Source organism: Sus scrofa, chromosome 14 (genome assembly GCF_054392235.1).
Source record: "Sus scrofa isolate SSC_HxYL_T2T_F1_AM1 chromosome 14, Sscrofa_HxYL_maternal_Yorkshire_Landrace_v2.0, whole genome shotgun sequence".
Lineage (NCBI taxonomy): Eukaryota > Metazoa > Chordata > Mammalia > Artiodactyla > Suidae > Sus > Sus scrofa.
In genome coordinates, this window is record NC_139396.1 from 66366004 (window position 1) to 66393175 (window position 27172).

The following is a 27172-nucleotide window of genomic DNA, read 5'->3' on the forward strand; positions in this document are numbered from 1 at the left end:
ACTTTAGAAGGTGCACTGGGGCTCAGAGAGGGTGAGGGGCTTGCCTGACATCAGAGAGCACAGGCACAGGATTCCCCAGCCCCTGTCTGGGACGAGCAAGTCTGGTAGCCATGAGGAATGTTTTTAAGAGAGAATATTACTCTTCAGTTCTTGACAACCCAAGCATGACCAAACTCATCCTCCCGCCGGATTCATTCCAGCTGGGGGACCCAACACGCCCTAGGACCGCGGCTCCCCTGGGCTGCTGAGTGGCTGCCGATAAATCAGTCCCACGGAAGCCACCTCAAGTCAGGGCCTGCCCCGGCTCGGGAGAGGCCCTCCATTCCGGCTCCTGGGGGCAGCAGGCATGCCAGCCCCCACGCCAGGACCCAGAGATAAAACCGCCCCCTCGCCTAGTTCCCAGGGTTGGGGCTGGGGGGACAGGAGTTAGTGCCTGGCACTGACAGACGCTGTAGAACCCCATGGGTGTCCTCCTGTTTTCCACTGTTGGTTGTCGGCCTCCCCCATCAGACTGGCTGTGGCGGGGAGGGGCAGGTTTGGCCTGTTCAGCTCAGCAGGGGCCTGAGTGCTGACTGTGAAGTGACCCTCAGCCCTGTTTGACAGATGGGAAGACTGAGGTCCCATAGAATGTATATATGTATGTGTGACGGGGTCAGGTTGCTGTACAGTAGAAAATTGACAGAACTCTATAAACCAGCTATAATGGAAAAAAATAAAAATAATTTTTTAAAAAAATAAAAAAAAAAAGACTGAGGACCCAAGGGGCAGGGGCCTGCCCAGGGGTCACCCAAGGCCAGATCACCAGCCTTGGGACCAGCCCTCTCCCCTCTCCCTTTAGCCCAGGATTCCCCACAGGTCAGGCTGGCAGCATCCTGGAGCCCCACCTGGGCAGCTGGCACCGCCCTGCAGGGCCTCAGCTTCCCCATCTGTAACGGGGATGGTGATTCCTGGTGGATCTGGCCCAAGGCAGCTGAGGGAGACCATACAACCACATGGCTGAGACTAATGACGCCACGCATGTGGTGGGGTCAGCCCCTGAGGCAGCAGCAACATGGGCTCCAAATGTATAGCCACGAGTTGCCTTACCCCATGTAGGGGCTGAGATGAGGGGTTTCCGCTTCGCAGGACAGATGGAGAGACTGCCCAGCAAAAGGAAGGGGGAGGGGTTTAAAAGGTCACCCCCTATTGGCCAGAATGGAGCACCTGAGTCCCCACGCACAGGGGCAAGCCCCGCGTCCCGTTCTTCCTCTCCCCAAAGGCTCCTCTGCCCTTTCTCCACGTGCACAAGCCCTGGCTGACCCATCCTGGCCCTCCCCAGCAGCCCCTCCCTGAGTACCACTGATAACACGCTTCTTGCTCATCCACCCGTCAACACAAGACCGCCCCAGATTTTGTCTTCTGCACTTTCTCCATCCACAGAGAGGACAGTAAATGCCACAAAGGGAAGGGGAGAGCCTCAAGCCCAGGGCCAAACAAAGTGACCATGTAACTAATGGATGGATTTCACTGCTCCTGTGGGTTCGACAAAAATCAAACCTACCATTTGCGCAGCACGGGACTTTCGAGCACATCACTTCAGCTCTCAGAACCTCAGTCCTAGGAAATGGGGGAAATAATAGGACTGGCCGTCATGGAGGCAGTTACAAGGATTAAGTGAAATGATCCATGTAAAGTGCTTAGCACGCAGTGCGCTCCCGCCAATGCCAGGAAGACTCCTGCGTGGTTGTTGCCCGGCCTGCAGGGACCCAGCCGGGCTGGGACAGCTGACTGGAGTGCTAACAGGGACGGCTGAGTGACCCTTTGGCTGGCCACCACTGGGGGAAGGGAGAAGGGAAAAGACTGCATTTGTTTACCTGGGGACAGCTCATTGTTAATTTCACTTCTGGAGATGACACTCACAGAAGGGACTGAGTTTTCTTTCTTTCTTAAAGTCACCAAAGCTGGCCTTGTCATCACCATGCTCTGCCCTCAGGATCCCTGGGACTGGGTTCCAGTCTGCGTGCACCACATGCTCTGGCGTCCTGAGCTCTGGGTGCAGGCGGCTGCCACCCTCTCAACGACGGCAGCTGAAGTGGGGCTTCAGCGGTACCCACAGCCATGGCTCTGTCTTCAAACCTTCACAAAGAGGACTTCTGTCTGGCCATTTTCTTTCCCTCTGCCCCCCAGAGGGAAAGCCAGAGGCATAGGGGTCAAGGGTGGGCTCCTAATAGCGCCCAGATCAGGGTGAGGTATCAACCTGGGCTGTAAAATGGGAACCTACTTCCCCAGGCTTCTCGGAGGATTAGTGAGATAACACGGGTGAAAACTTTAGCACAGGAGCCCTTAGAAAAGGTTAACTGCTCTTAGGATTATTATTACATACTATTCTTTTACAGCCCAGGACTTTGCAGTCCAAGCTAGCACTGCTGTGTGCCAGCCCTGTGCTGTGGGGCAGTTCCTTGTCTCTGTGGGTGCCAGGGGGCTGCCCTGCCCCCTGCCCACCGAAGCCGGGGCAGGGGGGCGGTGGCTGGGGTGCAATCCCAGGCAGAGCAGGCGAATTAGAATTCCATGCGTATTTTTAACTCAAAGCTTATGTAAGGAACAGTGTGGGCCCCAGAACACAATAGCGAATGACTCTAGCCCGACTCACCCTCGCCCGACGGATTCCGACAAAGGGAAATGTATTTTGGTTTTTCCTTTATTTGGACCTGGCAGTGGGGGGAGACGCTGGTGTCTGTGACAGCTGCCACTCAGCTGGGGGCTGGACCATTGGGTCTCAAAGCCGAGGCAGGCAGGCCTGGAAGACACAGGGCTGAGCCACCTCCTCTGGGCACCTCTGTCCTACAGCCAGGGAGTCCCTTAGCCCCCCACCCCCACCCCCACCCCCGCCAGACACATCCTTGTGGCTCCAGACACTCCTAGCTCCCAGTTCCCATCTCCGAGAAAGGCCAGGCCATAGCACCCCAGGCTAGCTCAGGATAGAGTCCAGCACCACAGAGGGAAGAGCTTGCCTTCAAAATGCACCCACTTCTCTCCTGCCCTGTCACCCCTTCCCCAGACGAGGCCCCCACTCCCGCCTGCCTCAACTACCTTGCTGCTCCCTCTGCTTCCATGCTGGCCCACTTTTCCCTGTGAACTGAGTGAGGAACTCTGAAGCACTGACTAGAGCAATTCCCTCTCCTGCTTCAACCTTCCATGGCTCCCCAGTGCTCCCAAGATAAAGTCCCCAGCTTCCCACAACCTGGCCTCCAGCCTCACCTCTTGGTGCGACAGTGCTACCGTCTCTCCATGAAGCCCCAATCCTTCCCTCCTCCACACCTCTGCTCCTGATGCTTCCTCTGCCTAGAACACCCTTCCCTCCTCACCCCTGTTGACTCCTACCATCTACCTGGCTGTCAGCCTTGTGGTGATGTCTCTCCAACGCCTCTACACAGAGGTGCGTGACCCCCCCACCTCCCGACTGCTAGCAGATGGCACCCCGCCCCCCATCACCATAATAGTAATGATGCTGCCACAGACCACCTAGCTGGCTATGGGGAAGCACTGGCCCATCTCACCCTGGCGGGGGTTGGGTGGGCTCCTGAGTTCCAAGCCTTTGAGCAACAGGCCACCAAAGACGGAAAACAGGATTGGGGGGCGGGGAGGGGGACTTTGGAGTCAGATGAGCAAGGTCCTTATCTCAGTCCTGGCATTTCTCCCAGCAGGCTGACCTTGGGCAAGTCACTTTCCCTCCCCGGGACTCGGCTTCTCTCTGTGAAACAGGATAAGGTCAGCACCCAGGTCCTTGATCAGTTACATCAAGTTCTTTTGTGCCTGGCACTGGGTGGGTGCTCAGGTAAAGCCCATCCGCAATCGGAGCAGGAGTAAAAAGTCTTGTTCAGTAGTTAGCAAAGTCCAAGGCTTTTTCATGCAACACTAAGGCACATCTCCAAGAACCTGCCACGGGGGCTGTGAGGGAACCAGTCCCAGTGGAACTGGTCCCCACATCCCAACTGGAGTCCTGCAGAGCCTCAAGGAGGACCACGCCTTGGCTGCCTGTCCATGTCCAGGCCCTTGCTCACATCCCATCCTTCAGAGAGGCAGACAGGGTCTGGGAGGCTGACTCTAGTGTCAGGGGCAGGAACAGCAAATCTAAGCCAGATGTCAGGTGGCACGAACACGGTCTACACAGCCACCAAACAGCACGAAGCTGGCAAGCCCAAATCCCCACACTCCGCAGCTTTGGGGTGTTCAGAAACCTGAGTTCAAATCCTACTTCTTCAATCTGAGTCTCAGCTCTGCCCTTCACCAGCTCCATGACCTTGGGCAATCTCAACTTATTGAGCCTCAGTTTCCCCATCTATAGAAGGGGATAACATTCCCTCCAGTAAAGAGCAGAGGAGCCTGGCCTGAATGGAGACCCTGAAGGCAAACCTGTCCATGGCACTCCCCGCAGTCTCTCTGGTCCCTGGCATGCAGTAGGCACCTGATGAGGATTCATGAACTATTTGAATGAATGACTTACATTCCCATCCCAGCTCTTCACTTGCTTGCTGTGTGACCTTGGGCAAATCACTCCCAGTCTCTGGGCCTATCTGGTCCTCACTAAAATGAACTGTGGTGAGTGGATGTACAACCACACCCGCCTGCACTCTTTCTATCCCTTTGGGGCAATCGGATTTAACATTTCATGAAGGCAGGAGGCTGAGGCAGGTGCCCTTCCAAACCAAGGGACACTGAGATATGCTGACCTCAGGCTCCCTCTGGGGCCGGGCCTCTGCCAATCTCATTAGGCCAACCCAACACCCAAGGAGAGAGGGCCCCAACACTGCAGCCCATTTTACAGGGGAGGAAACTCGAGGTTCAGGAAGGGGATGTCACAGACTCACAGTTAACACAGCTGGCCAGTGGCAGAGCCAGGGTCACTCCCAGGTCTGCCCGATGCCAAAGTCACATGAAGAAGTAAAACGTCCCTGCCAAGTGGCAGGTATACCACCGCCTCCTCCCCTCTCCATCTCTCTCCTTCCCACCGGCCTCACATTCTCGCTCAGTCTCTTTCTCCTGCTGCCTCTCTCCCTCCCTCTTCATCTTTTTCTCTCTCCCTCTCCCCCCCACCTCCCTCTTCCCCACTCTCTCTCTCTGGATCAACACTCTCACTTTTGGGGAAATGGCCCTGAAGTGCACAGATGGGACGAGAATGACCCCGGTGACACAGCAGCAAGGGCAAGACCTGAAGCCCCCATTCACTGGTTTCTCCGGGGATGCTGCCAGAGCATTTCCATATCAGCCCCATCGGATGGGGGGCAGCATACGGCACTCATGGGAGCTCCTGATGGGCAGGGAGGGCCCCCCACCAATGATCAAGAGGCCCCACGAGGGTGAGGAAGGGGCCTCGCTCTAGCCGCTGGGGCAGCTCAGTCTGGTGAGAGGTTCAGCCGGGCCCCTGGAAGCCCTCAGAAATTAATTGGAGTTGACTTGGCTGAGGGCAGCTGTCATTTAGATTGAGAGCTGGCTGAGGGCTCCACTGAGGCGAAGCAGCAAGGGCATCTCGGGGACCAGGCTGCTGAGAGCTAGGGGTGGGACCGGGAACTGGGGGCGGGGGGCGCTGAATTCCAGGGACCTTTCCCAGCCCGGGAGGAGGAAACACCAGGGTGGGGTATGAGGCCCAGAGTCCACAGGATGGACAGGGCAGGCCCCTCACCCTCCTGCCTGAGCCCCTCCAACTGGGCTCCTTCTCTTGGCGCCTGCGGCCACGCGGCCAATGACCTGTGACAGATGCAGCCCTGTGCACCCCCCAGGCCACTCCTGGTCTGCTTGCTGCTGAGACTTGACAGGCTGGGGGGGTCTGTGAGCTGAGCCCTCGGCCTGCACCTTCCTTCTGATGGTGCATCAAGGATGCTTATGCAGGGGGAGCTCTGCACGGCAAGATTAAACACCAGGTTTCAGGACTGGCTTTGGGGATATTAATGCCTCCGATCCTCAGTTTTCTCATCCGGGAAATGGGGGAAGAGTGTATTATCCTCATAGGGTCGTTGGGAGGGTCCAGTGACAATGCAAGCAAAGCACTTAGCACACTGTCAGGCATTCCCAAGAAACAGTAGCTGCTGTGAGTATTTCTCATGTGGTTATTGTATTTGAGATTCATTGCAGCCCTGTCTCTGGCACAGGCCTTCCCACTCTCTGTTTTCTCGCTTTCTTACCCACAATTCATCCCCATGACATTGGGCCCAGTGCTGTGTGGCCCTGGGCAGGACACTGTCCCTCTCTGAGTCCTCACCTGTATACTGGAGGCGACCTAACACCAAGGCTGACACCTCACTGAGCTCCCTGCTCTCTGCCTGTCATGTGATAAGCCATTCAACCATTATCTTTATAAAACAAGACAAATTTACCTGTGCATTTCTATAGTTTTAGAACCACATTGCTTTCAGTCCATTGGAAGAAAAACCAGATTCAGGCTAAGTCTGAATTTTAAAAATTAAGTTTCTGAAGCATAGATGCTGTGGATGGAGGTCCTTGCGGGCATCTGCCCTGCTTGCCCATCCGCAGGTCTGAAGGGGCCTTGTGATCTTCCCACGTCAGGATAGCAGGGAGGCAAGTGGCCTGCAAGCTCAAGTAACTTCCCATAGTGCCTCTGGGTCCCAAGGAAGGGCTCGGTCTTGGGACAGTTGTCACTACTGGGCCATAAGACCCATAATCAGCTGCTTTGATTCCCCAAGTCTCCATTTCCTGACCTAAAAAGTGAGTTTGGTCATTCCTGCCTTGCAGAGACGGGGAGGAAAGGCCTGGTACCCAGGTGGTGCTCAATATCCAGTCACCATAATCATTTCCCTACATCTGAGCCTGGGCAGCCTGGAAGAGGGAAGATGGCGATAACAGTGTGATGATGGGCTAAAGCACTAAAACGTCACAACCAAATACGTGCTCCCAGCTGTGTGCTGGGCACTGGGCTCAGAGAGCTCCCAGCCTGGTGGAGTGATATTCCAGTAAACACATAATGGCAAAAGGGAGATCATTCCTATCGGAGCAAAGTGGGACCCCGGGGACAGGTGGGGGTTGGAAGACTTTGCAGGAGAGGACATGCTAGAGGGGCTAGCATAGGATGAGTATAAAGCTTTGCGTCAAGAGAAGGAAGAGGGGGAGTTCCTGTTGTGGCACAGCAGAAACAAATCCAACTAGGAACCGCGACGTTGGGGGTTCGATCCCCGGCCTCGCTCAGTGGGTTAAGGATCCAGCGTTGCCTTGAGCTGTGCTGTAGGTTGCAGACGAGGCTCGGATTTGGTGTTGCTGTGGCTGTGGCATAGGTCAGTGGCTACAGCTCCAATTCAACCCCTAGCCTGGGAACCTTCATAAACCGCAGGTGCGGCCCTAAAAAGCAAAAAAAAAAAGAGAGAGAGAGAGAGAAGCGAGAGGGGGCCCCCCAAATTCCAATACCACTGTTTCAGAAGAACAAAAGCCCAGCCCAGGGACCCTGACTTACGGCCTGGGGGACTCAGAGGAAGAGAAGGCTGCAAATCTCAATGGAGTCAGTCATGCAGGACTGGAGACCCCAGGAAAGAGTTTGCCTCTGCTGCTGCAAAAAGGAGCCAAGGAAGGCTTTTTTGGGGGGAGGGGGACAGCCACATTGGGAATATATCAACATTAATAAGAGGCTTGAGAGTTCCCTAGTGGTCTAGCGGTTAAGGACTCAGCATTGTCACTGCTATGGCAGTTTCCATCCCTGGCCAGGGAACTTACACAGGGCCACAGGCACAGCAAAAATAAAATAAAATAAAATAAAATAAAATGCCTTGGCTTAGGACAGGTGACTAGGAAACACTCCCTCACTGGGGACAAAATCCTTTGTGCACCCCAACTCTAAGCAAGTGGGGGGAATGGCTCCCACCCTCATGACAATATTCTGAAACAGCTCTGGTCCAACTGGACCAGCCTTTTCTTCCTGGCAGCCAAGAAACCCAACTCAGGCCCTAATTCCAGCCCTGCCATGTCTCAGGTGGTGGTCCCTACAAGAGACTCCACCTCTCCGTGGCCCCGCCCCCACACGTGATCATCATCCCGCCATGAGCCTTTACATCAATGAGTCCTCTCTAAGGATACAGGTGGGGACACTGAGGCACGAAGTGGAGAGAGATGCACCCCAGGCCATCCAATGATGGGCAGAGGGCTGAGGGCAAATCACTCTATCTCTCTGCGTCCTTTTCCCCATCTGTGACAGGAGACCGCACTCTTCCCCAGGCGGTGCTTTTGGAAGAATGCCATTTGATAATGAACTAACAGACACTCCTTAACACCTACCACGTGGTTGTTCTTTTACATTCACTCCTGGTTCTTTTAAACCGTAACCCTGGAGGCAGCTTCTCTTCTCTTAGCCCCATTTCAGAGACGAAGAACCTGCCAAGGTCAGCACACTAGAGCCCACGGGGTGAGTCCGGTCCACCATCTGTTTTTATAAATAAAGTTTTATTGGAACACAGCCATGCTCAAATGTTTCCATTTCATCTATGGCTGCTTTCATGCTACAGTGGCGGCGCTAAGCAGCTATGACAGAGGTTAGAGAGCCCACAAACCTAAACTACTTACTATCAGGCCCTTGGCAGAGAAAGTCTGCCAACCCTTGAACCTGAGGGTTAGAAAAGTGGTATCACTCATCCAAGTCCACACAAGTGGGAAGGAGCATCCAGGCACCCAATAGGTGCTCAATAAACACTTCCAAGAAAGGTGTCTGTGTGTCAACAACACTGCAGATCTGTGAGGACCCACATGGTGACGCTTAGGGAATCAGAAATGGCCTCCCTGTTCACTAAGGCCCTGTCTTCCTGTGGTGGAGACCATCCTGCCTTCCTGCTGAAAAATTAATACAACGGTAAAATGCTGGTCGTAGGGGAAGAAGAGTTGTTGTTTTGCTTGTTTTTTAAGGGCCGCACCCATGGCATATGGAAGTTCCCAGGCTAGGAGTCGAATCAGAGCGACAGCTGCAGGCCTACCCCACAGCCACAGCAATGTGGGATCCCAGCTGCACCTTCATGGCAATGCCAGATCCCTGACCCACTAAGCGAGGCCAGGGATCAAACCCACATCCTCATGCATACTAGTCGGATTCTTTTCCGCTGTGCCACAACAGGAAGTCCTGAAGAGGGATTGTTGTAAAAAAAAAAAGAAAAATCACTCTAAAGCACATCCACAAATGCAATGAAAGAAAGAGGAGAGAGGTGGGCCCTCCAGGGAAAGGTGAGTCGGCCACATGAGGCGGGAAGAAATGGGTAGCCAGCTGGCACTCACCGGCTCTGAGGACCCCCCTCATATCCCAGCCTCAACTCAGGGAAGGACAGAGTAATGGGCACAGGGCATGGTGACAGGCCGGGTAAGTGAGGCCTGAGTGCTCTGGCAGGCAGATCCTCTATGCCGGGGCTGGTCTGGGTCCTTCTCACAGACTGATCTCACTTATACCCTAACAGCCCCATGAGGTCACACAGGTAGAAAAGTGGAGAGCTAGAATTTGAACCCGGGTCTGTATGAGTCCAGAGTCTATATCCTGTTAACCACCCCGTGGCATCTGCTTGGCCCAGGGAGAGAGACTGATGGAGCAGTAGATGCTGGTCTGGGTTTAGAAGAAGCCAGTTGGTCACTCCCATCCAAACAATGGAGACCAAAATTCCCAGAGCACCCGGCCTGGCACACCCATCTCCCAAGGGTTCCAACAGGTCCAGCCTTTGGCTTTCCAGGGAGAGGTGTGCCTGCCAAAACAGACTGCAACCTGGTTTCCCTCCAGGCTGGGCCCTCATCCCCAACTCCAGGAAGCTGAGGTCTGGCTCTGCTGGAAGCTGGCTGTGTGACTTCAGTGTCGTCACTTGCCCTCTCTGGGCTGCCATCCCCATTGTGACTGGTGGGCGTTCTGGCTGCCTAAAGATGCACCCAAGTAGGTGTTCCCCACCCCAAATTACGATAAAGACTGACGGGAAGTGTTAGCTAACCTCTCGCTTGGAGTGGCAGAGAGGACTGGCTGGATCCTATGTGTGCAACACCCACGGTGTATCCCTGGGGTTGACCTGGGAAGGTGGAGTGCTGGCTTTGAGGGGAAGGCAGGGGTCACTGCATTCCTTCCTGGCAGGGGATGTGGGAAGGAGAAGGCACACAGGTGGGGTCTAGGTGACTAAGCCCACCCCAGTCTCGCCTTCTGTCAAATTTTCCCCGGACTTGATACATTTCACAAAACACACACCCCACCTCTTGGAAAGATTTTCCAGATTTGGCCTATGTCTCAGGTATGGAAAATCAGGATTAAGACTTGATGCCTCTCAGAGTTCCCATTGGGGCACAGCGGAAACAAATCCAACTAGTATCCATGAGGATGTAGATTCGATCCCTGGCCTTGCTCAGTGGGTCAGGGGATCCGGCATTGCCGTGAGCTGCAATGTAGGTTGCAGGTTCGGCTCAGATCCCACATTGCTGTGGCTATGGCGTAGGGCAGCAGCTGCAGCTCCCATTCGAAACCCCTAGCTTGGGAAACCCCTGCTGGTGCAGCCATAAAAAAAAAAAAAAGACTCAATGCCACTCCTCCCATGACAGAAGGCACAGACAATTGTCCCTGTGATCTTCTGAGGAAAGCAGAACAAAATCCTAGAAAGACTGGGCTGGCTAGTATTGTACACTGAAGAACTGAGACCAGAGAGGGTTAAGTCAGGGGCAGAAATGTGACCAAATCATAAGATTCTGGCCTGCCTGCCTAAACCAGAACTCAGTCCTCCCCTTAAACAGTTTTCACAGAGGAGTTTGCAGTACGCTGTCACCAAGTGGTGGCAACACTACTCTTGCCAGCTCTCCCCTCTTCCTGGACCACTACTGTCACTTCTTCCTTCACCTAATTAACAATTCCATATTTCCCTTCCTCAGGTAGGTCTCTCTAAGTCCCTCAGTGGGCTCCAATGCCCACCATACTGTAATATTTCATGTTAACCCAGACTTCTCATAATTGGCCTGCTTCATGCTACTGCCTCTAGAACGTGAGTTCCATGAAATCAGGAGCCTTGTCCCTCACCACCATGGTCCTGGCACCTGGCACATAGGTAGACTCTCAACCAATATATGCTGACTGCACCAATCCCTGAGGGCAGGAACAGACCCCAAAAAATTATTAAAATAAAAAATACTAAAACCACATCAGCCAGGTCCTCAGACAGACCTGATTAGGGACTTTTCAAGGCTTCCCAGGTGCCAATGAAGCAAGACTTGTTCATGGGGACATTTGCTCCTCCTCCAAATCTACTGAGAAAGCCCACACCTTCCAGACTATGCAGAAATGGAGGAAGGGCATTCACGTACTCTCCAGATCCCCAATCTAGCCAACAGACGTCCTTCAAAATCCAGAGGTTAGGATTCTTCCAATTTATTTTAGACCCCACTGGTGCACAAGGAGGGTACAAGATGCAGGTGCCTTTAACGGGGATAAAAACTCAAGGGGTCATTTGACAAATGCCAGCAATTTCCTCCTGCCAGAGGATGATGACCCTGGGAAACCCCTCTCCCAACCAACACCCCCCTACCCAACCACCCTTCCTGCCTACCAACCTTGAGCCTGGAACCACTGGATACCCTCAGAGATGAGCTTTAAGTTGATGCCAGGCGTGGGAATCAGTTGAATTACCCTCCAGTGCTCTGATACTCTCTTTTTTCTCCTTTTCCAGGGAAATGAACCACATCCCAGACACCATTCTAACCTGTTTCTGTCTATCCCTGCATTAGGTCCTCTTGTTAATCTTTGGAGGGTGCTTTTCCTTTTTTAAAAAGTGTTTGCCTTTGGGTTTTCATTTGGTTGGTTGTGTGTACACGTTTTTCCTCCTTAAAGATGTAGAAACAGGCTCAGAAAGGCTGTGTACAACGGCGTACAGCACTTGCCCAAAACCACACAGCTAGGGAGCAACCCCGACAGGATGGAACCAAGTCAGTTTCAAAGGCTTTCTACTTCTGCCCCAGGCCTGCAAGAGAGGGAGATGAAGAAAGGAGAGAGGAGGGAAGGAAAGTAAAAAATGATTCTCATTCTTCTAAAGGTCATCAACCTGGCCTTCCCTCTCGGCCCATCCACTCTGTCTGGAAACACCTGCCTATTTCCTGGGGTGCCACGGGAGGAGAAGAAACTGGCCTCCACGTCATCGCCTGATGGAGGAATCTGATCCAGGCCAGGCCTTGCCCACTGCAGGGTCTGAGCCCCAGGGAACCAGTCCCCTGAGGAGGCAAGCAGTGCAGAAGGGAAAAGCATTTATTGTCCTGTGCAGAGCTCACCCACCTGAGCAAAGCTCTTGCAGAGGTGGTTTCCAGCTGCCTGGGGGCAGGTGTCTGTTGCTAAGCAACAGCCTTTCACCCAAGGACCCATCCAGAGTTCAGGACATGCTTGGTGTATAACAAGTTGATGATCCCGGGGGCCTCTACAAATCCAGGGGCTCTAGGAGTCTAAACGTGGGCTGTCCAATAAGGTAGCCACTAGCCACATGCGACTTTTTAAATTTAAATAAAACCTAAACAGCCATTCCTGATTCACAACTAACTATATTTCAAGTGTACAATAGCCATCGGTGGCTAGTGGTTCCCATATTGGACAGTGCAGATATAGGACATCTCCATCATCGCAGAAAGTTCTATTGGCTGATGCTGGTCCAGAACTGTAATCTACAAAGTCTCGCCCAATCTGCGTCGGCAGCAGCCATGACTACTAGTTTTCTTAACAAAAGACAAGCCCTTTCAAATAGGAAGGTTTCACAGATCGAGGTATATTTGGGGCTGGCAAGAGCCACAAGGATCCTTTTTTTCAAGGATTATCAACCACCTGGGACTCACCCCAACACGTATTTCCTCTTGAGCCCATGGCAGACATTGGTACCCCCTCCCACGGAGCTCAGATACAGCCAAAGAGTCTTTCTCAACACAATGCTCTAGGCAGCCAGAACTAATCAATCCAGATTAGCACTTGACATTGAATCTGTAAATCTGACCTAGTCCAATCACAGAGAGGAAGAAACTGAGGCCCAGTGAAATGAAGTGACTTGCTTAAGGTCAGATGATAGGTCAAGGTCAGGCTAGGATTAAAATTCCCATATCCTGCCTCCTGTTCTCCCCATCACATCTCTCCTATTAAAGTTCTGAATAGTCCAAGTCCACAAGCCTCAAAAAAGAGGCCAGGAATTGCAGTGACTAAAGACTAACAAGAGCGATGGGAACATTAGCAAAAACAATAATAATGACCCCAAGCTATAGGTCACCTTCTATGTGGCTGACCTCAAGCCTCACTTTTCACCAGTACCTTCCATATTGTCATGACAACCATAATGCATATGTCACTATTCCCATTTCCCGGATGATGAGTAGAGAGAGATTGGAAGACCCATGGGGACCAGCCCAAGGTCACAGAGTCACTAAGTGGCAATTATACTCTGATACTGGTAAGTGGCATCCAAAGCACTCTGCACAATTTCACAGTCCTTACCTGGACTCAGTGCAATCACTGGCCTCCTCTGACAAGACTTTTCCTTCCTCCGAATCCTCTCTGGCGGCAGCAGCCATGACTACTAGCCATGACTACTACTCTGGCACAGCAGACCCATCCCACAAGCCCCCACATTAATTCATGGAGCAATAGGCATTACCCCCATTTTACAGAGCAGAAAAACTGAGGTTCAGAGAAAGGAAGTCTTTTGGCCAAAGTCCCACAGCTGGGACGTGGTATAGCTGAGATTTGAACACTGAGGAGAAAACACTAAACCCTGGATTCCATTTCCAGAGGTCTGGTGGGATCTTCCAGAGAGGCTGTGGGATAGGACACTTGTAGAGCCACCTGCTGGAAAAACCAAGCCCAGAAGTTCCCTAGTGGCCTAGCGGTTAAGGACTCGGTATTGTCACGGCTGCAGCTCAGGTTAGATCCCTGGCCAGGGAATTTCCACACGCCGCAGGTGCAGCCAAAAAGGAACAAACAAGCCAAGCCCAGTAATACCTGCTGAGGCTCCTCAGCTATAAAATTTGGAGAAAGGGACTGCATGTGCCTCCTACCAGGTCTTCCCCAGCGCTCTCAACCTACGTCAGAAATCACCACTGGGGTTTAAGTTCTGGTGATGGAGATGTTCACGAGCAGCTCACACCCAGCTGCCAACAGCTTCATGGGCACTGACTCAGGCTGTTTTCCCCTCAGTGCTTTACCGCCTCTCGGTACAGCAATTGCCCAAGACTAATTGTAAGTAATATTTAATTTTATCAGGGATAATGACATGAAATTAATTCAGTCTCTTCCTGGAAGCACTAGGTTACCATTCGCTTTCCGAGGGAACTGGGGTGAACAGTGAGTCCCCCAGGGGCAACCAGGGGAGGGAGGAAGGGTGAGGGGCTGAGATTGGGATTGAACAGGCAACCGGCATTACAGAGTAATCAAGCAAAGATAATGGCTAGCATGAAAATGAGCACCAACAGCACGCTGCTGTGACATGCTCCTCGAGGATGTCACTTAACTCAGGACAGTCCTGCCACCACCCCCCACAAGCCCCTCCTTTACAGAAGAGGCCACTGGTACCAAAGGATCAAGGGCAGATATCTATGAGCCATCAAGGAGCGAGCTGGGCTCTGGCGGAAGCCCAGGTTGACCACTTCCCAGCTGTGTGATCTTGGACAAGCCAGCTTGGGCCTCAGCTTCCTCATCTGTCTAAGGGAACTACAGACAGTAAATTGTTCCAGGGGCTTCGAAGAGGCAGTAAAACAGTGGCGATGACATGCCTGGCACAAGCAGTGCTCAGCAGGTAGGCAAGGATGCTGCTGTCTCTTTCATCATCATTCTCATTCAGCAGGGCTGCCTATAGGTTGGGGGCTCCTGCCTCCACTGGCCCCAGTTCGAGGCTGGGTTGGGGGAGGATCAAGAGAAGAATCCGAAGAAGGCCTGGCTTCCCCGTCCTCCCCAAGGAGGCCTCACACACAGAGCCTCTGAGCCAAGAAGTACAAATGAGGCCCCCGAATAGGCTGAGAAACCCAGGCTGCCCCTCCCCAGCCTCCAGCCCCCAACCCAGCCCTCCAGGAGCCCCATTGGGGGGCACAAAAAGAAAAGGGGCCCCCTCTCCCACAGCTGCTGTCGTTGCCAGCCTCCCTGAGGCCCGAGGGGGGTCGGGAGCTACTCTGAAAGGCCGCCGGGCGCCAGGGGTTCATTCAGCTGTTTTCGGGTGGCTCCAATGAGTTCATTTTACCGCGGCAGAATATTAAACAGCTCCTGGGGAAACAGATGCTAGGCTTTGGTTTCAGGGGGAGGGAGGAAGGGAGGCCACAGGCCAGCAAGGGGAGAATTCAAGTTCCGCTTCAGGCGGCTCCAAAGACCTTTCCAGGCTCAGCTCAGCCAAGTCATTGTCTCAGTGACCGGTGACATGGCATCGTGTGGGAAACCGGGCTGGCACCTTGAAAGCCTCGCTTCAGTTAGGCCTCACAACCACTCCAGGAAATAGGAGATCGACTGTGTCCATTTTATAGATGAGAAAACTAAGGCAGAGAGTAGCGACATGACTCCCTCAAGGCTGCACCACAGAAGAGGGAACGGAGATTCGAACCCAGGCCCCAGAACATCATCTTGGTCCTTTTACCTGCATAACTATCACTCACCACCCCTGTGGTGCCTTCTCAGGGGCAGGTACAAGCAAACAGACCCCTGGACAGACCTGGAGCTGTCAGGGCTGGGCCTCCCCTGTGTTCTGATGTCCCTCCACTCTGCAGAGAAACAAGCCCACTTCCTACTCTAATAATAACCCCTGACGTCTGAGCAGCTTTCTTGGAGGCTGCCAAATGCGTCTGGGTGTATCCCGCCCTCTGAGCTTCACAGCAGCTTCCGCATTACAGACGGGGAAACTGAGACCCAGCCAGCAGGGCGGATCACAGAGCCACTGTCCAATGAAAGGCAAGGTGATGAAACAAACTGTCCTCTGCTCCCCCTGCAGACTCAAGGTCCAGATTCATCCCACTGGCCACTGAGGATGTTGGCATCCTCTTCCCCACCACCACCCCCGGAGTACAGAGAGGTGAGGTGACTTGCCCAGAGCCATACAGCTGGGTTCTGCAGTCAACCCCTCAAGCTGGGCTCGGGCAGAGCCCACCACTCCGAGCTCTCACTGGCTCCTGGCTGTCCACAGAGGTGCTGATGCTAATATGGCGCGTCTTCCCTTTGGGACTTCACCAGCGCCTACATTTTTTCTCCCTCCATGATTAGGAATAAATAATAAGATTTGATGTGTGTTGAAGCTTACCAGGTACGAGTCATGGATCATAAGGTGTAGCGCCCACGGCCCACGGAGCCCCTGAGCTAAACACTGCCCTCAACCTCACTTCACAGTTGAGGAAACCATGACTTGGGGATCAATACCCTCTGTCTTTGGACAACTCCACAGGCGATGGAGACCAGTAGTCACCAGGCACTAGCTCTGTACTGTTTTTTCCTATTTCCACGGACTGGCAGTGGTCCCATGCTTAGGGGCAACTTGATCCAGTGGGCACAAAGTGGGAGAGGGCAGATCTGGCTTTACCACCTGCCAGCCACACCCACAAGCAGGTCTTTTTCCTCTCTGCACCTCAACCTTCTCATCTGTAAAATGGGTCCGCAGAAGTAGCTGCTTCACAGCAAGGTGAGGATGCTACAGGTGACTCAGAAGAGGCACTGGCCAAGCCTGGCTCTCAAGCTGGCCCCCCTGCCTCTTCAGTGGCTGCAGAGTGGTTTAAGGAGTCAAAACACCATCTTTGAGACAGGCCTCTCCTCTTACTGGGCCTCGGAGGCTGGGGAGGAGGGTCCGGGGCGGGGAGGGCAAGCTCTGGTAAATGGAAATCAAAGATTTGGAACAAGAAGAGCTGGGCCCTGATCCCACTTCTGCCTGCTATCAAGTGGGAGACTTAGCGTGTCACCACACCTCCCAGGCCTCAGTCTCCCCAGTCTGCAAAGAAGAACATCTCCTGGGATGCTGGCAGGGTTAGAGCAGTGAATGTGGCCAGGCTCGCCCCACCAACCCCATCCACATGGGCAGCATCTTAAGTCCAGTGATCAGCACACTACAGATGCTCAGCCCAGTGTGTGCTGCTGGGACCACAGATCCAATGGGCGTTCTTCTAAGGGGTACAGCTGGGATGCCTCAGCTCTCTCCCCTTCCCCCAACACCATGGGAGTGGCTTTCAGCCCCAAACCCTAAAAGGTAAAGCCTCGGTGCCAATGTCCCCAGATTCCAGTGCAAAGAGAAGGAAGAAGCGCCCAGAAGCCACAGGCAGGGGCTGGACTCCAAAGGGTTAAGCTCAGCTCTGATTTCTCTCCAAAGGCAAAGGCAGCAGCCGAGGCTGCCCCCTGCTCCCTCTGCTCCCCGCTGCCTGAAGCCTGACCCCTGACATTTCCACTCCCGGCCCCACTCGCACTCGCATTTAAAAAAGGGAAGGAAAAAATGTAACCATCCACACAGACAAACAGTTTGGGTAGAAGTTGGGGGGGCGGGGAGTGGCAAGGAAGGAAGAGGGGGCTACAGATTTCCTTTAACAGAGTTCAGTTCACCCAAAAAAAAAAAAAAATTCTAGAAGGGAGGCAGAAGGGGGAACAGGAGAATGAAAAGGTGGCAGACAAGTTCTCGGGACTCACCGGGCACCACCACATTTTCTGATTAATTAACCCTGAAAGGGGCCCCTCTCTTCCAGCCCTTCCCGGGGGAGGTTCTGGCTGGCGGAGCCCCACTTGCAGAGCGGGCGGCCTCTCTAGGGGGGATTCACTTAGAGGTCCCAGGGGGAGCTCAATCCCCTCTCCAGGCCGTGCTGCAGTTAAAGCCAAGGATGATAAGGAATTTATCAAATGAGATTTACACAGGGAAACCCTAATTAAGAGGTTAGTCTACAGTTTAATTGCCTTCAAACCTAGGCAGGCAGGCCCAGGCAGATGGATTTTCAGTCTGACCTCATTAAAAAATAATAATAACCAAAGAGAATACAGAGGAAAATCCGAAGTCCACAATGAGGCCAACAAGTATGGGGGGCAGGGGGTATGAAGGGCCAGGGCCTGGCCTGACCCAGAACCCGCTGTCTCCTGGCCCCTGAGCTGGCCCTGAGCTTGTGGTCCCCCTCTTTCCTCTCTTGAAATCTGGTGGTTCTGGGCTCCGCGCTCCTTGAAGCTTTTTTGCTTTTTCTCTCCCAGCTCCTGCTCCCCTTGAAGCTGGCACGCCGAATATAAATTGGAAGCATGCATCCCCCCCACCCCCAACAACCCCAACCCCCAGGCGGACGCCACATACCAGACAAAACGGCTACAGACCTGGTCATCTGGGGTTAAGAATGGTTTTTGTTTTTGGCAGGGAATGTGGAGGAGCCCAAAGGAACTAGCCTGGACAATTGTTCTAGGAATGAAAGGCAGAGAAGGAAAAAGCGGGAGATGTAGGGGGTGAGGCGGCGGATGGCAGAGAGGGAGACAGAGCAAACACCTGAGGAATCACAGCCGGAGATGTTTTTCTGTCCCTCGGGAGTGGCGTGCAAAGAGTTTGTGCATCGCCTTTAAAACACAAGGGGGATGTGGAGGTTCCCCACTATGGGCAGACAGGACTTTGCTGCCTATGCGCCCTTTTCAACAGCCCCACCACCGCCTTTGATTAACCCATAAAATAATGCTTAAGGCAGAGAATTAGAAAAGATCTCTTTCCAAAAGCGAAATCTAGAAAAAAGTCTCCAGCAAACAGACTCGCTCACTGTCCCATGGACATGGGGAGAAACACAAGCAAGAAGCAAAGTCCTACGGGGCACACCCCTTTTCTGCCCCGAGGCGTTGACCCAGGCCATGCCAAAGCAGCAGGTCACAGCTATGGGTGCTTCCTCCCAGTCAGGCACGTGTTTTGAAGGGCTACTCACGGTTTATCTTAAAGCCGCTCATGGAGGACACATAAACCCTCTATATACAGAGCAGAGGTGCCATTCATGTGCTTTGTACATGATTCACATGGTGGCTAATTTCAAAACCTTTCCTAACCTTAACAAGGGACTGATTTTCTAAACCCTACGCACACAGAGACACGAAGAAGTGGGTATGCAGGGCCATGGTATTGAAAACTCTGAGGGGCTTCAGAAAATGCACAATTTTTATCTCGCATGTGTTTCTCCCTGGCTTGCCTTCTAAAACACCTAGCCGTCTGCAGAGTTTCTGCCAGCTGCAGCGGTCACCGTCTCTGCCATCCACAGCACCCAAGATCACCCTCCAGAACTCTGCAGGTGAATTCCTCAGGGCCCACAGGGAAGGGGCGATACTGTTAAGGGGCACCCACTCCCCCACTTTCTGCAGCCCACCACCCCTTCCCCTCACAGGCTCCCGTGCCTCCCCGTCCAAGAGGTGGAAAGCATCTGTATTTATATCAAGGTTTAGTGACCTCTCTGATGTGCCAGACACTGGATTGAGTGCTTCTCATTATCTCCCTTAATTCTCACCAAGACCTTGTTTAACCCAAAAGATAGATGAGGGAACTGAGGCCCAGGACAGTGAGAGGATCGATGCAGGGGTGAGGAAGGGCTGTTCTGGCCTCAACTTCCTTCGAGGTCCTCCTCCCCAAGGCCTGGGATGCAAAAGCCAGCAGTCAGGTGACTGACAGATGAAATTCCCATCTCCACTCACAACCACCAGGTTCAGTCTGGCCCTGATGTCAGTAAGTTAACAAGCCTTGGGTGGGACAGGGGCTGTGTCCGGGGTCCCTGGGTCTCAGGTAAGCAGAGAAGCTGGTGAGGACCAGTGTTGGGGATGGAGAGAGGGGGCGAGTGGGGTTGGGGTGAGGAATTTCAATGCCCAGGGCTCCCTCCCCTTCCTACTCAGCCCTGAAGAGATGAGGGCTGGGATCCTTGACCCTGGACCAGCCCCACCCTAGCCCCTCTGGAGGAAACCTCCATCACCCCCTCTCAGGAGTATTAGGGTGGCACTGACCCCCAGCCCTGGGACCAGGCAAGGATGCACCACTGCAGCTGACAAAGCCCCTTCTTTCAGTCAGTGGACACTTACAGGCCATGGAGCAGTGCCAGGTGCTGGGGTAAACATCCACATCGTCTTTATTCTTGACTCTGCTATCTTTATTTTTATTTATTTATTTATTTATTTAGTCTTTTCTAGGGCCGCACCCACAGCATATAGAGGTTTCCAGGCTAGGGGTCTAATCGGAGCTGTAGCCACTGGCCTACATCAGAGACACAGCAACATGGGATCCGAGCCATTGTCTGCAACCCACACCACAGCTCACGGCAACGCCAGACCCTTAACCCACTGAGCAAAGCCAGGGATCGAACCCAAAACCTCATAGTTCCTAGTGGGATTTGTTAACCACTGAGCCACGACGGGAACTCCCATTCTTGACTCATACATCAGAGTGCTCTGCCATCCTGGCCCACGGGCCAACTTTCTGGGGAACATTCAGGCAATTGTCCTTTTTCTCTAGCTATTTACTGGTTAACTCCTTCTCCCAGACAGCCTGGCATCTGTTTATTCACATATACAATTCCAACATACTGCAGGGAGCAGAGAAAGAAGGTGACAGTTACACGGGCAGACGCTCCCCACTCACAGGGGTCCTAGGAGATACCAGAACTGACCCACTTGACAAAGAGACAGACTAAGGTTCAGCAAAGTCACACAGCCTTGCCCCAGGCAAAGCAAGCCACCTCCTGGCCCCCAGGTCTGGAGCTCTGACTGCTGCCCCCTCACCCATGGGCTATAGATGGCAAAGATTTGGGTTGTCCGTGGTGTGACTGACAACTGTTGGAAGTGGTGGGGGGTAGTTTTTTGGGTTTGGGTTTGGGTCTGGCTTGGTTTGGTTTGCCAGTCCGTCTTTATTTATTTTTATTATTGAGATATAGTTGATTTATAATATTGTGTTAGTTTCAAGTGTAACATGAAGTGATTATTTTAAGCCTCTGTCGGCGAGAAATCAGCTTCCTGGCTCATCCTTAGGGGTTCTGAGCACGGGCTCCCAAGTGAGACAGGCCCAGGTGTGAATTCACCCTCTGTTCCCAGCTGGGCGACCTCAGACAAGTCACTCTGAGTCTCTGAGCCTGTATCCTCAACGGCAAAATGGGGCCTGGTGTGATTGGTGCTCAATGACTGCAGCCTCTCAGGACTCCTCTGCAATTCAGAGTCAGGGAGGAAAGCAAAAGAAAAGCTTCCAGAAGGTGGACGTCAGGCCCAGGTCACTGGGAGGCTCAGTCCGGCTGGACTTGCAGCTTCCTGTCCGGTGACCTCTGCTGGGCCTAGAGAACAATGCCTGGGAAAAGAAGGAAACGGTCTCCCTGGGCCAGGACATGAACCATGCCCTGCCCAGACCAGGGAGAGGACAGACACCCCCCACACACACCACCTCCTGCGGCAGGCTGAGCTCCCTGCCCTCCTGTGCTCCTCTGGGGCCTGAGCGCCTTTTCCTTGGTGGTACAGGGTGGAGGGGGTGGACACCCTCCACCCTAACCTGTGGCCCGGGTGCTGCCTCCTCAGAAGCAGCCAGGCAGGAATGAAGAAAAGGGATACTCTAGGCTCAGAGGCAACCCCACCACTGATCACACATCTAACTCTGTACCATGAGGTCCCATCCTAGACACAGGTGTCCAGTGCCCTCCCTGGCCCCCCATCATACGTAGAATAAAACCCACCCTCCTGATTGGAGTGAGAGGACAAGCCCTGAGTAGTCTGTACACCCCCCACCGCCCCCGGGGCTCTCCGACCTGCGTGTCCTGCGCGCACCCCCCCCATGGCCCCTCCCTGTTCCTGGAACTTGCCAGCTCAGTCCTGCCTCAGGGCTCCTGTACTCGACCATCCCTTGCCTGGAACACCCTTCCTGCAAAGCCTGACCTGGCTGGCTCCAGGGTGTGGGAACCTATTGTTAAATATTCAAGAATTCTGCAAGCCAGTTGACAGCTAACATGATATCAGTTGACTCCGGCCATGGTGGGAGTATTTACACCATGGGAATCAGCAAACGTTCTAAGCAGAACTTTCCATGTCCCTGGAGAGCTGGCTGTTGAGCAGTTACCAGCACACGGCTGGCTGATGCCTTCTCATCCTTCAGGTCTTGGCCTAACCCTAACTGTCACCATCTCACAGAGGCCTCCCTGGTGGCCCAGCCTAGAAACTCCTGCCTGCCCCTTCAGATCCTCTGTTCTGGGCCCTGTACACTCTGTGAGATTTTTCTTGTTTGTTGTCTGCCAGTCTGTCCCCTCCCCTAGAATGGAAACTCCATGAGGGCAAGAGCTTTGGTCTATTGGGTCCCCACAGCATCTTGGCCCCTAGACACCAGCGCCACATGTTAAGTGCTTGATATGTGTTTGTTGAATGAATAAATATGCCAGGTGCTTTAAATTCAGACTTTACTACCAGTGTTCAGTATTATTTTGAACCTAATCTCAATCCCTCAGTGTAGTTCAGGGTTTCTCAACCCTGGTACTTTTAGCATTTGGGGCTGGACAATTCTTTGTGAAAGAGGGGGTGGGGTGAGGACACCCCTGTGTGTTGTAGGATGTTTTAGCAGCATCCCTGGACTCTGTCCTTTAGATGCCAGAAGCGCCCTCCTTCCCTGCAGTTGTGACAACCAAAAGTGTCTCTAGACACTATCAAGTGTCCCCTGGGAGGTCACATCACTGGGGGGTAAGGACCACAGCCAAAGCCCTCAGGGAGGCACACTACCTCCCCCCCCAGTTTGCCGCTGAGGACACTGAGGCTGGGAGAGGTGCTGGGACGTGGCCAAGAGCCCCACGTGGGAACAGAGAATGAGTCCCCTCCAGCTGATTCCAAAGCCCTTGCTCTCACCAACCTACCCTGCGGCTCACTGTCCCCAGGACACAGGGCTCTGCAACCCCACAGCCACTCTCTGCCAGGGGCACAGGGATGACACCTGGGTCACGGGTCCTATAACCTGTGATTCATCTGCCCAAGGTCACACAGCACAAAAGAAGCAGAACTGGAATTCAAACCAGGCCTTTGTGACAGCTAAGCCCTCCCATCCTCACCTGGAGCAGGGACCTAGCTCCCTCCCTCCCAGGCACTCTCTCTCTCTCTCTCACATTTGTGCTCTCTCTCCCTGTTTAGCCCAGAGCTGCCAGATTCCTGAGGCCCCACCTGAGGTGCCAGACGCAGGGGTCTAATTTCTTTATTGCCAGCTCCCAGATTGTTTATGGCTGGCACAGGCTCCTGGCAAAGTGCTCAGGGGCCAGGGACTGGCTCATTTCATGGATTCCTTCCACCAGAAGGCTGACCATTACTCACTCGTATCAGAAAACTGTTCCTTCAGAGCCCAGAAGGGCTGTCAAGTAAAAGAAAAATACCAGTGCGTTGCCATCCCACTGCCAGTGACCCATGCCCAAACACGCCTGCCTGCTCCAGGAGGGGGCCACTCCACCAAGGTCCACACGTGGTCTGACTGCCCCCCACAAGGACAGAGTCTGACGGTGAGATGGCTGCGCAGGAGCCCAGCCCTGCCCTGCCCCAGAACATGTAACCTCACATCGCCTCTCTGCAATTTGTTTCTGCATCCCCAAGACAGGACACACAATAGCGGCAACACCATCCTGCACTTTGAAGGGTCATGTGACACCACAAATGAAACATCAGGCATAAAGTAGAGGGTCAATAAAAGCTGGTGCTGGCACAGCACTTCCTTGGCATTGGGCAATCTTCTGAGCATCTAGTCATGTATATATTAACTCACCGAATTCTCCCCACCCTGCAAGGTATGAACTGTCATCCTCTTTCCCTGATAAGGAAATGGAGGCACAGAGAGGTTAAGTAGTCTACTCAAGGTCACACAGCTAGGACATTGAGTTGCCTGGGTTTGAACCCATAATCTGGCACCAGAGCCTGTGCCTTTCACCACATCATTATAATCATCCTATTCAGTCCCATTCAGCCAAAATCATCTTATTTAATCTTCATCTACTTTCCTGAGATGGGCACGGGGCGGGGGGGGTTCATTTTTTATTTTTTTTCAATTTTATGAGAAAACCAGGGGCACAGGGATGACACTGAAGCTGGGAGCACTGAAGCTGGGAGCACTGAAGAGGCTACAGTCACATAGCTCAGCAGAGTCAAAGAGCCAAGCCTAAAACCTGGACCACGCATCTAGTAGGATCTGGTGCTTCTGTTGCTTCCCCAAGGTCAAGAACTGTCTCCTATACAATCTACACTTCCTATGGCTCTGAAAGAGGAAGGTGAACAGTGCTCTTGTCATCAGAAATATGTCATGGTGCTTCCTTTAAAAGGCTCGGAAACTTCTGGTTTAAGAAGACGACTTTGGTCTGCACAGGCTCAGCAAAATCAGATCCTAGCTCCCAGGCAAGGAGTCAAGAAGTAGCAAGGCAAGGTCAAGGCTGAGGTTCAGCTACAGTACAACCCCTGTGCAACTATGCTGTGTGACCTTGGCCGAGTTACTTACCGTCTCTGGGCCCTGGATCTCTCAGCTGGAAAATACTGTGGAGATAGGGCACAAAAAAAGAGAAGTTTCTTCCATTCTAGAATTTTACCTAAGCTTTCACCTTCTTGCTATTTCAACAGTGAAAATTACAAGATGTGTTCCAAGACATCCATCTACTGGGACATTGCTGCTTCAACCGCTGTCACATCTGGACATCTAAGTTGCCAACGCAAGTCTACCCAATATCACCACATACACACACCCGGCAGGAAAAACTGGGTCAGCAGACAGTGGCCCACGGCAGCCAGCAAAATAAGCTCTCAAAGACTTTCCACAATGATGCTGCCACACAGTTCTGCTGGAACGCACAAAGTCGGCCTTCTAAGAAGTTCTGAATTTCTACTCCTCCCAAAATGGCCATAGAGGCCCTGGCAGAGAGTTGGCCCATAGAACTGCATCTTGGCGGATGCTCCCCAGCTAAAAGCATTCTCTTTCACAGCTGTCATATAATAGGGAGCACGCAGTGGGCACCTAGGGCTCCTCTGAAGTAATGAAAAACCCAGGGAGAAAGGGATACATCAAGAGGACGATGGGAAATTCCCTGGGACAAGGGAGGTGAGCCTCCTACCCAGGGAAGGTGAGGGGGTGAGGGGCACCAAGCACAAATAGTACACATTTCAAGACCAGTTTCTCTGTTTGTGGAAACCATCAAACACCCCCAAACCCACCCTAGGAAAAAGAAAGAAAAGATCCAAAATGTGGGCAAATCCAGCCCCTCTCCCCATTTCTCAGCCATCATGTGGACAGGAAAGAAGACAGAACCATGATTTCCATCCTCTACAGGATCTAACTTCAAAAATCTTGGGCGCAGAGTCAGGAGGGAAGGGGCCTACTGAAAACTGGGACACTAGTTTTTGCAGGCTTAAAAACAGATCAATTTTACTCTAAAGTTTAAAATGAAACATGCTCCTGTTTGGGAAAAGAATTTCATTAGGAGGAAAATATAATATAAAAATACCCATTTAGAAAGAATGTGCTATTAATTCTTAGCACTCTATGCAGAAGGGAAAATTGCATTTTTATCTAAATGGTTTTTCTGCATAAGCCATTTACAATATTCTTTGCCTCTCTATAATAGGCCCTGCTACCATTAGTACTGGGACGACCAGGCTGAGGGCTGAAATCGCCCTCAAACACATTTAATACATAACCCCAGAAAATCTATTCCAACAGGGACCTCAGCAAACAGGCCCGGCATTCCTTTTTTAAGGAAGAAATAAATATTGCTGAGGGGGTTGGGAGTGGTGTACTGATGGGGAAGGAAGGGGCAAGATGGTTTAAGTTAAAAGCAAGTGCCTGAGTCCCTTTAGCCAGCTTTAAAATTGCAACCGATTTTTGGTTGCATGATTGCAACCATTTGACTGCCCTGCATGTGTAGAGACGTGTGTGCTGCTATCTGGCCCCCACCTGCACCACCCCCACCCCCGCAACACACACACTCCCGGGTTTCCATCAAACAAGCAAACAAGGAAAGGATGAAATTCAGGATATGAAAACAAACTATTTTTAAACGCTAAAGCAAACACACCAAGATAGCAATACTGCTATTTTCCCATTAAACTAAGTTTCTTTCAATTTGAAAAGTGAGAATAATCTAAACAATACTTCCAAACAGACTGCATGGAGCTTGAGTGTTGTGGCCTCTGCTGGTTTAACAATGGAAAAATCCCCTCCATAGGGAAGCAAAAGCACAGGCAGGGATGGGGCCAGGCGGCTTTGCCACATTCTGCCACGTCCCACCAAACGTGTCCTCCCTTGGCGCAGAATATGCCTGGATGCCCAGCCGTCTACAGCTTCAAAATGCAATACTTACTCTTTTTTCCAAAAAGTTAAAAAAAAAAAAAAAGTCTTCCAGCTCTTTCTCCCTTGGATTCCCAAAATAACTACTTACTTAATACCAAATGTCAGGGAGCTAAATTAATTCATTAAGGAAATGCAAGGGCTGTGATGGACACCACGGGGGTGGGGAGTGGGGGGCCCAGTGATTTCGCTGCCATGAGCCAGAGCGCCTCGGGCCGCTCTCTTCCGGCAAAGCTCGGTCCATAAATTCTTTCTTTCAAACCAGAAGCCCAGAAACATCATAATTATAGCTGATACAGGTAACAGGTGTGCCCCTCGGTCCCTCCCATGCCTGCCACCGCCTTCCAGACAGGCAGCTGGAAGATTTAGTGGTCTAGCCAGGGGTGTCATAATTGCCGGAAACGACTCTGGTTTTAAGGGTTAGATAAAGACCCTCTCCAAATTTAAGGCCAGGCACCAATGTCCATTAGACTTTAACGGGCCCACATAAAAAAAGAAATTGTATCCTCATCTCTCCAAATGCCTGTTTCCTCAGCACCTCAAGTTCACTTCAGGCTGGCTCAGCACTGAAAATACGCCTGGAAAATACTCTAGTCCAGCCCTCGCTCTGCAAAGGCAAGGGCTTAGCAGAAACTGATGTGCAAAGAATTAAGCAATTGTGGGGGTGGAGGGGTGCAGGGGGTGCCTCAGGAAACCATTTTCCCGATGATTGTTATGGCTAAAACCTGTCTTTTAAAAAATAATATTAAAAGAGGAATTCTTTAACCCATCATCTAGATGCAGAGACAGGAAGGCTGTGGGGAGCCCAGGGAAAAAGAGGAGCAGTACCCCGAGACACCCGGCTGAAGAGCCCACACCATCAAAAATAACACAGGCTCCGCTTCTGAGACTCAGTGTTCAGAAGGCCAACGCTATGGGCCGTTTTTGCTGTTTTTCTTTTTCCCAGCTTTCAAGACTTACGCATACTTTTT

General features: G+C 52.4%; 1 protein-coding gene across 6 annotated transcripts in view; it reads right to left on the minus strand.

Annotated features, from left to right (window-relative positions):
- The window catches only part of MN1 (MN1 proto-oncogene, transcriptional regulator), a 48125-nt gene that overhangs the window by 5659 nt on the left and 15294 nt on the right, over window positions 1-27172 (minus strand). Inside the window, exons 2-3 of one of the 6 annotated variants that reach the window (XR_014825833.1) lie at window positions 8254-8398; window positions 7439-7531 (exon numbers count right to left, since the gene is read on the minus strand). The exons of 3 other annotated variants lie outside the window; for them this stretch is intronic. Coding sequence is in view for 2 of the 3 variants with exons in the window: in XM_084993541.1 (XP_084849667.1) it covers window positions 8367-8398 (32 nt within the window). In the remaining variant the exon portion in view is untranslated. Of the gene's footprint in view, window positions 1-1545; window positions 1597-7438; window positions 7532-8252; window positions 8399-27172 lie in introns of those variants that run through there. 2 more of the 6 variants (XM_084993542.1, XM_084993541.1) reach the window with 2 other exon arrangements.